This window comes from Amblyomma mixtum, chromosome 8 (assembly GCF_055824585.1).
Source record: "Amblyomma mixtum isolate Tamu chromosome 8, ASM5582458v1, whole genome shotgun sequence".
NCBI classification, from domain to species: Eukaryota; Metazoa; Arthropoda; class Arachnida; order Ixodida; family Ixodidae; genus Amblyomma; species Amblyomma mixtum.
In genome coordinates, this window is record NC_143019.1 from 36,190,753 (window position 1) to 36,203,988 (window position 13,236).

Sequence of the window (13,236 nt, forward strand, 5' to 3'; positions counted from 1 at the left end):
ACACGAACTACCTCTGCAGTTCGAATGTTTTAAACTGGGTTTTCCCAAAAAAGGGCGCAGTGCTCATGCTTGTTTCCTTTGCAGGTTGACCTACTGCCCTTCTTATAAATGTTAAGCGGTTAGCAGCCCGTTCCGACATTCTATTAAGAGAGCCCAATGGCTTTTTCATCACCCTGCATATGAACCAAACTGACAAAATGAAAATTGTAGTTCTGTAACTGCGTCGTAGGAGAGGACATACTGGCGCGCTCGGAGCCGATGATGTTTTCGGGGATTCGCGTCACGACAAGGCTGGGGTAGTAAACGCGAAGGTAGTCAATGTATTGTGCCTTCAGCTCAGCAGAGCTGAACCCTTGGTGATTGGCTTTCAGCCAATCTTCGTCTTCTTCGTTGATCTCGACCTGCGGAAGCCAAGCAAGACAGGCGCAATTTGTACTTTCTCTATGCAGTATCCATTAGGGTAATAATGACTGTTTAGAATAAAACTATTTAGATCTTGCGGTGGCCACTGAATTGTGCACTGCAGTCTGGCAGCCACGATGACGCCCAGAATGAGGGCTAAAGATAAGTATTGCTTGTAACCTAACGTACCTAATACCAGGAATGCTAATTCCCTTACCTCCCACAACATGGCACATGGCTTTGAGCATTCAAAAATAGCGCGATGACGTCATCCATGAGGCAAGAAAAACATTCGAACGACCGAGTGGCTGCAGAAGAAAACATGAATGGCCCGTAGCCTTGCTGCGGTTAAGTGGCTTGTCGAGTACAAAATGGCTCGAGGCAGCAATAAAGCATCATTGTTTCCTCTGGTCCTTTTATGCTTCTCGGAGCACTTTCAAAGGTGCCTTTTTGTGACTTTCAACACCTCGTGAATTTTAAAACACATTACCACTTAAGCGTAGGCGTGAGGCGAGCACAGAAAGTAAAGTTACAGCTTATAAATGAAATGAAATTTAAGCGCACACGAAAAAACGCACACAAGAGGAGGATACACACAGGACAGGCGCTAACTTCATCTGATTCATTCGCAGGTAAGAGAGCGAAAATATATACATAAAACGAGACATGCGCAGTAAAGAAACAGATCGTCATATCACAATGCGTGCTCAAGGTATCTGTATTCTGCCTGCAAAAGATTAACTGATGTGTCACTCACACAGTCATGCCCCCTCTTCCTGATGTGAAATGCTTCTAATAATTCACGTGCCGTCTTATCACCGCTCCTGCCAAGTATCTTTACCTCCTTCAGCCGCTGCTCGCACGCTCTGCAGTTCGCACAATGGTCTGATAAATGTGTACCTACACCCCTTAATGCCCGCAAATGTTCCCCCGCCCGGTCATTGACACACCGCCCAGTCTGGCCTATGTAAGCCCTACCGCAGGTCAAAGGTATCTCGTAAACGACACCGGAACAGCACTCGACATACTTCTTTGAGTGCTTCTTCCTGCAGCCACTCTTCTTTTCCGCGCACGAAATGCGTGAGCAAAGTTGGGCAAGTTTCTTCGGTAAAGTTACAGCCTTCTCAAATAATCTTAATATTTAAAGGACAGTTATTGTTTAGCCTTCCGGCGAAAAGTCACCCCCATAATCTAGAAGGCGGTCCCCGTTCAAGCACGTAGGCAATTACAGAGGAACCTGTGAGTTTCAACGGTCTGCGTTTAAAGACGCCCAATCTTAGTGTCCATTTAAATGACTTAGGAACCACAACTTAGGTGGTCGACGTAGTCATGCGGCTAACGGAATAGTCTGCAGTGAATGCCTGAAAAAACAAAACACTGAAAGGTGGGCTCTAACTTCATACTTTTTTTTTAAAAGTTAAAGTAGTATTATGAAGTTTGGTGAATCAGGATCCGTTGGTGTACTCGCTGTAACGCGTGTATACACAAACGAGGCGGTAACGCCTTTTATAGTTATTTGTCACTGGCATCGTGAAAACGCAAGGAGCCTTTATGACATCGTGTTCATCAGTAATATTTATTTACAATGTACCCAACACTGGCTCCCACGGAATCATTGTTCTTCACTGGAATAGCGTGTGCAGTCTTTGTGAAAAAGAAACAGTCCGAGGCGTTTGTTTCCAAGCCGTGTAGCGGGGCTCTTAAGCACATTTGACAGTCCTAAGTTTTGGAGGAATGAGGACGTAAGTTCACTCCGCAGTCGTGAGGTTAGAGTCCCCGAGTGTGCAAGAGGAGCCGCTCTGCAGGCCTCAGAAGCAGACTCCTTGGGCTGTACACTTTTGACAAAGACTGTACCTCAAGAGTAGTTTTATGTAAATTATTAAGACAATGTAAATCATTCTTTGCTCTCGTGACGGAGTAGAAGTTTACGTACCTTTAAAATATAACCAGGGATATCCGGGGGGCTCTCGTACAGGCTGAACTTTGCGAAGGCTGGTACGCCGAATTCAAACGAGAGGCTACCGATCCGCGCCAGGATATCGAAGTTCGGATCGTAACGCATGTTCGAAAGGTCGAGGCCCAACCGGTCTAAGAAACGCCTCAACGAGGGCACCTGCGCGTATAAAAGCACGAAATTTGCTCTCACTGGCTCGATTGCGATCAGGATATGCTCATATAGGGAATGGCATTAGCGAGATACTAGCGGCCGAAGTGTATAAACAGAGAATATGCAGCAGCATCATTTCTCGCATGCTTAAAAAGCAGTTATTTGTGCTTGAAAATAGCGAAGGGTTCTGCGCGAAGCAGCAATTTCTTTGTTAACGTTAGACCCTCTGATGTCCCTTAACAATCCACATCCAGCAGAAGGGGATTGTACTTTTGTCCTGAAATAAATAATTTTCTCTAGGGTCAGAATCCACACACATTTCAAGGATGCTGTTGTAAGCACTGTATTTCCGGCCCCACTACAACGATGGCTGTCAGCACAACTTTATTTTGCTTATTTATTTGTTGTTCATTGTTTCGGCAACACGGTAGTGCCTCAAGGCAGGTGAACAGGAGGGGATTACTGGTTTGGCTTGGTTTATGGGGTTTAACGTCCCAAAGCGACTAAGGCTACGAGAGACATTACTGTCATGAAAATGCCTTTTCCCGCCAGGCGGAGCAGCAGCAGCGTTGATTCTAGAATACTTTTAGTAGCTACAGGCCAGATGTGCTCAGCTGATTCACCCAAACGAATCAAGTGTGGGAAAGTAAAGAACGTTTATGGCCAAGAGCAAGGCTTATTTATAGGCAAGAAGGGAGAGGGAAAAGTGGTGGCCAATTCAAAGGGTCAAAAGCTCGCTGTAAGCAACGCCGCATAATGACAATCCACATATACAACAACTGCTCGGATCATAAGGGAAGTGCCATGTTTGATCTCCGGCGCCGTAGGGCACCCACCGATGAAAGAACGAGTACAAGCTTTTCCTTGGCCAGGTGGTCGGCATTTTCATGTGAATCGCTTGGGAAACAGAGCTTTGACCTTCACGTTCAGTAGACGAAAACACTTTGTGTCATGGTGCTAGTCGGTCAGAGATGGACTTGTGCAATAAGAATTCGACGTCATCATCAACTGCTACAAGTTATAATAGCGAAAAAACATATATATGACGCATACAGATACGTTGGGGTAACGTATAGGGCACGGAACGAAATATACATAAAGAGTGTTTATCAAGTGCAAAATGAAGGAACAAAAATGCATATATTAACATTTGCGCATATCGAATACCGTGATGTGTAGTGAAAATTGTATTTACATTGTTAACGAGCGCGACGCTACTAAATTTCGACAGACATTAATTATTCGCTGTACTGAATAAGAGATACTGCCCATTTGTCTCAAATTTCACCCAGTTACAGTTATTCTTTTTCTTGTTGTTGTTACCGCCTAATTCAGCCTTTCGCTATTCATTATTGACCAACGTTGTATTGTGATGTATCATTTTTAATTTTATTGCATTGCATTATGTTTTGTTGTATTGACGTATTATCCTTAATTGTATTTGCTTTGTCCCCGCCTCCCCCTTATGCAATGCCTCAACCGAGCACTTTAAGGGTAAAATAAATTATGATGATGATGATGATGAATCCTTTAATCAGTCGTTTCGTGGCATTATTGTAGACGGTCACCGTTTTATCCGGCTCCGCCTAAATGAATGCATGTACGGAAGCTGCTGTTTGACAACCACCTGTGCCCCGCCAAATGGAAGGATTATTTGAAAAAATAAAAATGAAGTGACAAGGAAATCGCGCTGCACACTACTACGATGACGAAATAGAGGCGTTAGTTTAAAATAAACACACATTTATGCCCAGTTACTTATTTCCACCACCGTGTGGAACTTTTTCTACAACGAAAAATCAGCTGCAGCGTCCTTTACCAAAACACTGCCCCGAGTGAGAGAAGAAAGTTGCGACAGTAACGGACAGAACTTCACAGGGCCACTGTGGAACTTGACGACGTCTGTGTCGATCTGTTGGTTTGGAAAAGCGATTCTTACTGCCAAGAAGGAAATAGCTTTACGACTATGTCCAACAGGGCTTTAAAATGTAGTGTGCCTCCCTGACTTGGCAAAAGCAACGCTACGCGTTTCAAAAAACTTTTCAAAAAAAGCATCCACAAACCGTCCACAAACGTGGACGCCGCGCCGCAAGGTCATATAGAGGGCGTTGCAGCGAGGCGACTTTCAACACAAACTTTTTGAGGTGAAAAGAAGATTTTGATCGCTGAGTGATGCAACTGACGTAGGAAATCAAGAAACAGAAAACAATGTTAACTAGTAGGCTTCCTATTAAATCAAAACACATAGCTTTTTGCCTTTTACAGTTAGGCACCTTGTTGCAAATAAACGTTTATAGCTAGCTGTTAGTAAAAGCTGTATAAGATTTCAGGATTTGTAAATAACTAAGCCCTACAAGATTTTGAAATTTCTAAAAACTATTACGGTCAATGCTGTTCAAGAAATTGATTTTGACGCCCCTGTGCATTATTTAAAAGCGTGGATACGGAGTGCACACAGGTAGAACCGCTGGTACACCACCGAGCACCGTACATTTCACGTTAGTTGCTGTACGTCTGTTATTGGGTGCAGTTCACGGACGCATTGTTTCGATTGAGAATTATTGTTTCACGCAGCGCAAAATTCAAAAAGTGGTTGTTTTAAGTAACTCAGGCACTTCGCTACTTACAATTTTTCACTCCTTTTTTGATAAGTCGCCACGTCTGTTATCACAGTGCACTAAACACTTCTTTACACACTACAGAGTGAAATCATAAGCTACCCTCCTTGAAACTCGCCGCACTAAGGAGAGCTCAAGTTTGCATCTTCTCGACGCGGTTTTGAAACATACCAGCATACATTTCGTGAGGCATGCAAACTGAGCTGCAGCAATATGCCGACCATAGGCGTTCTTTCCTTAATACCCTATCGATATTTGTGCGAGTGGAATCGCAAACATAAATAGCGCCGCATATTGCAGAGGCAACGGAACAAAGCAACGTATTCTCTCACCCTCTGGATCCTCCGGGCTATGCGCTGGAACGGTGGTTCGTCGCCTATGAGCCGCTCGCCTATCGAGGACCAGCCATCCGTCGGACCCACGAGCACCTCCGTATCTCCCATCGTCAGGGCCTCCATCAAGCTCGATGTCGTCAGCGTCGTCGCTCCGGCTGGCGTCTGCACCCACATCCATCGCTAGCCTGCTGAAGGGTCAAGTGCTTCCTCTCTCCCCCATTTTCACCCCTTGATTCCTTTCCTCGCAGCTTGGGTACAGTGTCTGTTACAGGCGATAGAGTTTAAGCACCTTCGCCTTTTACTAGCGAAAGTTATATTGGCCACGAACTTGCGATTTCGCTGTGGCGGTGCTCCGAGCAGGCGGACGCCTCACGCTCGCCGCGCCATCTGGCTTGACGTCACACCGCGCGCCTCGCCGCGGAGCCGCCGCCGCTGTTTGGTATGACTCACACCGCTTGCCTCGTCGTAGCGCTCGCTTTCGCTACGTATATCCTGACAGAGCCGAGCTAAGCCACTGCCAATTTTTTCGTAACCTCGTTCCAAGTTTCTTATGAGACATGAGGCATCACCTTGCTTTAAATGTACATAACTGTTCAGCAAAACAATGTAAGAAAAAGGGGGGTTAGTTTAAGTGGCAGCGAAAAACACCTTTCATGTGTGTAATTCTCTCTCTGCTGTAGAATTCTCTCTTTGCTCTCTGCTATAGAACCACCTCTGCTATAGAATGTATACCCTCGTGACTCTCTCCAGCACGAAGAGAAAAGCAACGCGAACAACCGCTCAGTAACGACCTTCCGAATGTGTGCGCTGTTTGTTTTCCTTATCTAAAGGTAGAGGTTATGGTTAAACATCCTCCACCTCATATCAATCAGAGTTCTTCATACGATGGAGGAGGCGGCTTGCTCGTGACGCTTTCTTCATCGCTTTCTCTACCGTCCGTAGTATATCTCTTACCTCCACCCATCGCTCCCGAGTACGTGAACGCGGCCAGAGCGGTGATTCCCAGGAATAGAAGAGTGAAGACCACGCCGGTGAAAACAGCCTTGAGGTCGATTTCCCAGCACGGGTTGTGTGGGGTTGCGTAAGAAGATGGACTGAACGAAGGAAAACAATTACGCTGGTATGGCCAGAAAGCTGCGCCGACCGACTGGCCAGAAATCGCCACTGAAAGCACTGCTCTTTTCGAATGTGGTCGTACCCAAGGCCCGCAGGCGTGCACTTGCTGACCTGAGTCTTAAGATCTGAGCATAGTGCAGCTCAGTCGTTGCACTTCAGACTGTATAATACTCCTGACAATAGTTCCTGGATCTTCTAATCAGCGGTTGGGCATCTATAGCTATGCGCACGTTATCAGAAGTTTTATTTACGCCTGTTATGTGCTCTGAAATCAGATACAACGGAAGCATCATTTGGAAAACGAAGCAGTCCTGTGCTAGCAGAAAGCTGCGCTACTCCTGTGCCCTGTCACTAAAGTTTCACACAATTGAACAGGTTAAAAAGTAAAATAATTTTTGTCGCTACAATTTGGTCTTCTCGTTAATGTTTTGCTGAAGTAACAAGAGAACTTTTAAAGCAGACTACTTCCTTTATAACACTAGGTGCAGCCTCAGTGCTGAATTCCCAAGTGGGCGACTATGGCGGCATCATTGTAGCTAATGGTATCTCGGTACCAGAACTCCGGAAAACAAAGAAAACCAGGGTGTCCGCCAGCCACAATAATTTTTAAGTACTTTTGTGGTTTGTGGCATTGCTAAAATTCCACCAGCTCTGGTTGTATAAAGCACAAGTTGGTTGGTTTATGGGGGTTTAACATCCCAAAGCGACTCAGGCTATGAGAGACGCCGTAGTGAAGGGCTCCGGAAACTTCGACCACCTGGAGTTCTTTAACGTGCACTGGCATCTCACAGTACACGGGCCTCTAGAAATGGTGTGCAAGTGTGTCAAGACAATGTTCTGCATGCTGCTGAGGAAACGACATGTAAAAGCCGCATAGCGCATTCACTGCACTATGTTGTTTTAAAATTGCGCCACGAACTTTTGGATATGCGCATCAAGGTTACGGCTTCCTGGCTAGTCAAACGTAGATATTCAGCTTTTCTGCTTCTACACAGGCGGTTCTATTTAAGTAGTGCGGAGCTTTGACCAACGACCACGTGCTCAAACAAAGATTCAAGGGCTAAATTACAGTCTGTCGCCTTAGCTTGCTATCGTGTTTTTTGAAGTGCGCTGTTTGCTGATGAAGGATAGAAATTTTCGCAACTTTTTTATTGATACCTTCAGCGTAAAATTTTCGACACAAAATTTAGGTATATTGAGAATGACCAATTTAAGTTGTTATTCTTGAAAAATAACTTCAGTACCTTTTTCTTTCTTGAAATTAAAATGGAGATTTTAAACTTGACGCATCACTATTTGGTTTGTCGGTTTGATATCAGCACTCTAAAAAGAGTCCAGATAAATACAACTCCCTTATCGAAAGCCGCGGTGAATAAATCGCTACCGGTCACAGCGATGGTGCTACGAAGAAAGCGGGCGTTTGGAGTTCTTAGAATCACGACGTTGAAGCGTACGTTTAACCTCTTAGGGCTGCAAGGCGTTTTCCTTGGTATGCCATAAAACGTCGGAGGCTTGTAGTGCTCCGGCTACAACATCTCAACCGCGACGATACGGAGTGTCTGCGCTTGTTGCGAAGTGATTGAGCTCCCTAGTGGGCTCTGTATTGCGCGTGATGCAGTGCCAATGATGAGGCAGGACTTACTCTGTTTTCTCGGCTGAAATGTGAGAGAGACCTTGGCTTAGATACGAATAGTTCGACACACGACGAATCGCCATGTGTAACATTCGCGGAAAAAAATTTGAAAATTGAGAAATTGTGAAATACTGTTATGGAAATATTGAAGGTAATGGTCCATTCTCCTGATATGTAACAAAACCTTTCTTTTTGAACAGTTTCCATCGATCGCATCGAGCAGTGAAGATTGGCATAGAAAACCAATGGGGAACGCTTTTGACGTTTGCGGAAAAATAAAAAAAAATGCTAGGCAGCCGTCGTGTGATCCGCGGATATATTGATTGTAAAAGTGAAACCTTACGTTATATGAAAAATTGCGTTCATAAACGGCTTCCCGCTCGAACATGCTTTTGCTCAGAATTGTGGGGTATGCATATAAGAAAGCGCTGCAGAGCTCTGTCCCGTATAACGAAGTACCGGGCCATGGATACAATGTGCAAGAACAATGTGCGTTCAAACCCAGCCCAAAGAAAGTAATGCTTTCGCGGTACATTTCAAGCGCATTTTACAAACACATGTGCGATTGTTAGATAATTTTCAGCATTCACTGACACCGCTACGCAAGACGTCAAGTATTCGTGTTAGCGCTGACACAAGCGCATTTACTAGGCTGTTTCCAACAGGATGGCGCACCAGTACTTACCGGAGCGATAGTTACCAGCCATAACATATTCATAATCTGAAAACAAGAGACAGAACAAAAGTGAATGCTATGATAGCCCCTTATAGGCTGAGGTAGCATTTGCTTTGCTATGGAGCACTTAATAGAAGAGCACGCAAAACACTCGGATCGTGTTTGGCGCCGGGTGCACAATTTTAGTCGATTGTAAAGGCATAGACTGAGTGTAGTCGCTTTGCACTTACCTGCCGGCGATTGTATATACGGCGAGGCTTCAACAATGACTGACATGGTGGAGATAAAATGGGACGCAGGATCTGGAACCAAAAGGAAACTCCGAATGATTGTCAAGCTTAGTTCTGTCTTTTTACAGCTCGGCTTTCTGCCCAGAAGACAAGGTATCATTGCGCCACAGCACTTGACACACTGACACAGATATTACAATTACGGAGCAATATCAGGCCCAAGGAGTCGCCACAGTCATGTTGACATTAAGAGTGGCACCCGTTGAGGTTGCAAATGTCGAATATTGTGGGAACAACTTCATAAGTTCCGCAGCGCCGAATGAAGTCCCCACCTCGTAATCAAAGACAATGAAGGATTGCCAACTTTCTTCCTTCGTCATGTGAATAGATTCTCCACTGATAAGACATTCCTCAATTTTACTAACATTTTTCGCGTGATTTAGCCGTGGTACGTGTGAGTCGAGACACAGCCCTTCATCAAAACTTAGGAAAGGGGCGGCAAAACTACTCTCTTATATGTTGGGTGAGTAAAATGGACAAGACATCTCACGTGGCTCTCAAAGACAATGAATGAGCCAGAAATAAAACGCTGCCATTTGGCGTAGGCGGCAGCTTAACCTGCTGCACTTTGTCAACAATTTCAGAATACTCCTTGCTTCCCAGACCCTAGCTGTAGGGTACATACATAGAACTGGGTTCTGTAGTCTTTCTTATAATACCTATGTGCCTCTCCTTCTTAGGCACCTGTGGCCACACATTCTTTTTTTCTAATATCAAGCGATTAGCCGAGTCCGCATGGCAGGCCGACTACGAGCTGAGTGGCCGCTTCAACTACAAGCTGACTCACCACTGCCTTCCAAAACTGCAGAAATTGTTGGTTAATTAATAAACCAGGTGACGTGTTGAAAATTATAGTTGCTGAAGTCGTGCTAATACAGAAAACCTGACAGGCTTGACGCTAGTCGTTAACTATCGAGGTCAAGTGCGAGGTCGTTTGCTCTATTATATCAAGCATTGAAGTTCGGCGACTGAAAGTAGGGCACTCGGTTAGTAAAATAGCCAGTCGAGCTTTGTATTTAGCCATGCCGGCAACAAAACAAACAAAAAAACTTTGGTAAGCACGGAAGCAACCTTCTTTTTGTGTGGTATACGATTCCACTCATCACAGTTCTGGCAGCCGTTTATCCGCGCAGATAGCCTCCGTAGGTCGCGCCACACGGAACTGATTGATGTAAATGCCAGTAATTCAGTCATCTTTCCACCCTATATAAGCGCTCCGTGTGCAAAAACACTGAAATTCTGCTTACCTCGGCTGAAGCGAACACGGGTAGGCTGTGCGGAGCGGTTAAAACTGAAGCGATCAGCGCCTTCGAGTCGGAGAACATAGGCTAATTGGCCTAGTCGGTGCACTGAATGCAAACGTGAGACCAGTGTAAGACGACTGCCAGCTAGGAAAGAAACGGCTGGGGCAGGTGGAACGTCTGCAGTAATCAGCGACTTCTTCTTCATAATCCGCGAGCCAACAGCGCATGCATCACGGGACAGAGATTACAGGGAAGAAGAAAAATACTACAAGAACCAGAGCCATTGCCGAACTGGCGTGGATCGCTTTCTGGGGATCTACGGGTTGGAAAATATCGAACCGTCTTGCATTCAGATTAAGAAAACTACAATCGTGTCGGAGCTACTGTCTACTAAAAAAATTTTTTTCCGCCAAGATTACACACAATAAAGAAGGCACCACGGTGGTGGTTTCTTCTTTCTTGTGTGTGTTGTCTTTGCGCAAAAATCTTTCAGTGTGTATGATCACCAACTAGCCGAACAGTTAACTCTTCTAAGGAGCTAATATCTGTCTCTCCGATCATCCCCGGAGTGTTTCTGATTTATACCGAATCCTGCATTGAATTCACAATTTCCGTGCTGCTGGAATCTTTGTAGAGATGAAGACACTACTCCCGAAGTTTCTAGAAGACTGTCTTTGATCCCAGGGTCTTCCTACTAGAGTCAGAGCGTCACCGCAAATGATTGCTGGTTCCTGTTCGGAACCAGGAATCAGAGATCGCAATCAGCAATTAGAGGAACCAGAGATCGCACGTCTGCTGAGACGATGCTTAACAGTGACGTCGTGTTATTCGATTGCGAACGAACAGGGTGTCCCAGTAGCACGTAAGACAAGATTTCGGCGTTCTGCTCACCTGGGCAACAGCCGAGATGAAGAGGTTGCGGAGAAAGAAGTGTAGAGATTGCCGAGATGGCAGGGTTGCAGAGCTGGGCCGGCTACTAGGCCTAGCCTGGACCCATGCTAGCGGACGGAGCCGCAGCAGTGAACGCTCTCAAGACCGGAAGCCAAAGACCCTTTATTGACGCCAGCGTCTCTATTTATAGAGCTGAACCAGCGCCCTCTACATCTCCCCTTCCCGACACATTGACCCCCATCACGCACACGACACAGCTCACTGTCACACACAGTCTGCGAGGTTCAGTCACACAGGTTCACAGGTTCAGTCTGCTCGGTGTCCTCACACGTCGGCCGGATCTTGTAGTGCGCCCAGGTGGTGACGAAGAGGGGAGAGCGTCCAGGACTTCTTCTGGCGAAGACTGAAGCATCTCACGATGAGGTGAGGGACCGTGCAACCCTCGAGGTGGTGTAGAAACAGGGCTGCTGTCAAGTGCATTTGTCGGAGACGACAGCATGCTTGAACCCTGAGGTTCAGTGCTTGCGCCCGAGGACTCCTCTGATGCTGCTTGAGTTTGAGTAGGCAAGGTCGAGTGCCCGTTCTCATTCCATACAAGCTCTGTCGACTGCGGAACAGAAATGTCATTGACAAAAGGCATCAAATGAATCCTGTTGCGGACTAGAACCTTAGTCGGAGTCTCCACCACATAGCAGCGCGGTCGGGCTGCTGGACTAAGTACCACCGCAGGAGTTTTTACATCTCGGACCCAAACACGATCCCCAGCTTCGAGATCTCTCTGACGACTGGCTGCATGCCTTTTGTCGTAATGCTTCTTCTGAAGCTGGCGAGCCTGCCGATCCCTGGAGTGGAAAGTCGTAGATGACGGCCATTTGAGTCTCAACTGGCGTTTAGCCATTGGCAACCTTGTTCTCAATCTTCTACCTAACAATAGCTGCGCTGGGCTGTAAAGTGCCACCCGGAGTATTACGATAGGCCAACAATCCCAGAAATGGATCTGAAGACTTGGTGAAGATGTCTTTGATGGTGCGAACCATTCGCTCAACTTCACCGTTCGATTGCGGGTAATTAGGGTTTGACGTTCTATGTTCGAAACCATACTGACCCGCAAAGGAGGAAAAGAGCTTTGAAGAGAACTGAGGTCCATTGTCACTTCTTACTAGCTTGGGTATGCCGAATCGAGCAAAGATGCTTTTGATGGCATTTATAACATCAACAGAAGTTGTATTTTTCAGGTGAATGACATCTGGATATCTCGAGTAATAGTCGACTACCAACAGATAATCATGACCTCTGTGCTTGAACAAATCTATGCCAACCTCCTCCCATGGCATCAAAGGAGTTTTTGTAACCATAAGTGGCTCCTGACGAGGGATTCGTGTTGAAGCACATTGTCGGCACATGAGTACCTTGTCACGGATCTGTTGAGACATGCCAAACCACCAAACAGCTTCTTGTGCCCGTTGGCGAGTTCTATTGATACCCTGGTGACCTTCGTGGAGAAGTTCTAATGTCACCTTTTGGAGAGAAGCAGGGATGACAAGTCTATGGTCCTTAAAGAGAATATTATCTATGAGGGACAAATCACCTCTATACTCCCAATACTTTTTCATATATTGTGGAAGCCTTTCCTTACGCGGCCAACCCTGAGTACAGTATTGAGTTAAAAGGGTACATTCCCCATCCTGCTGTTGATGGCTGCGAACATCATCAGGACTGATTAGACGAGTCTCAGTGATTGCTGAAATATGCAGCTTTAAGAATTTTTCGACCATATCCACTTGTTGGGGAGGTGAAGCTACTGGAGTGCGGGACAGCATGTCTGCAGTAGCAAGCTGCTTGCCAGGCACATAAACAACTCGGAACTGATATCGCATCAGTTTGATACGGAACCTCTGAATCCTAGGTGGCATCATGTCAAGAT

At 45.9% G+C, this 13,236-nt stretch overlaps 1 protein-coding gene across 6 annotated transcripts in view; it reads right to left on the reverse strand.

Moving 5' to 3' along the window:
• Nucleotides 1-13,236, reverse strand: part of LOC149332084 (membrane metallo-endopeptidase-like 1) — a 39,025-nt gene that overhangs the window by 23,107 nt on the left and 2,682 nt on the right. For 5 of the 6 annotated variants that reach the window (XR_016285131.1, XM_089557035.1, XM_089557037.1 and 2 more), the window contains 6 exons: nucleotides 9,118-9,189; nucleotides 8,897-8,932; nucleotides 6,417-6,556; nucleotides 5,460-5,624; nucleotides 2,336-2,515; nucleotides 242-401 (listed from right to left, as the gene is read on the reverse strand). Coding sequence is in view for 5 of the 6 variants with exons in the window: in XM_089557035.1 (XP_089413161.1) it covers nucleotides 242-401; nucleotides 2,336-2,515; nucleotides 5,460-5,624; nucleotides 6,417-6,556; nucleotides 8,897-8,932; nucleotides 9,118-9,163 (727 nt within the window). In the remaining variant the exon portion in view is untranslated. Of the gene's footprint in view, nucleotides 1-241; nucleotides 402-2,335; nucleotides 2,516-5,459; nucleotides 5,625-6,416; nucleotides 6,557-8,896; nucleotides 8,933-9,117; nucleotides 9,190-11,312; nucleotides 11,610-13,236 lie in introns of those variants that run through there. The other variant, XM_089557036.1, reaches the window with a different exon arrangement.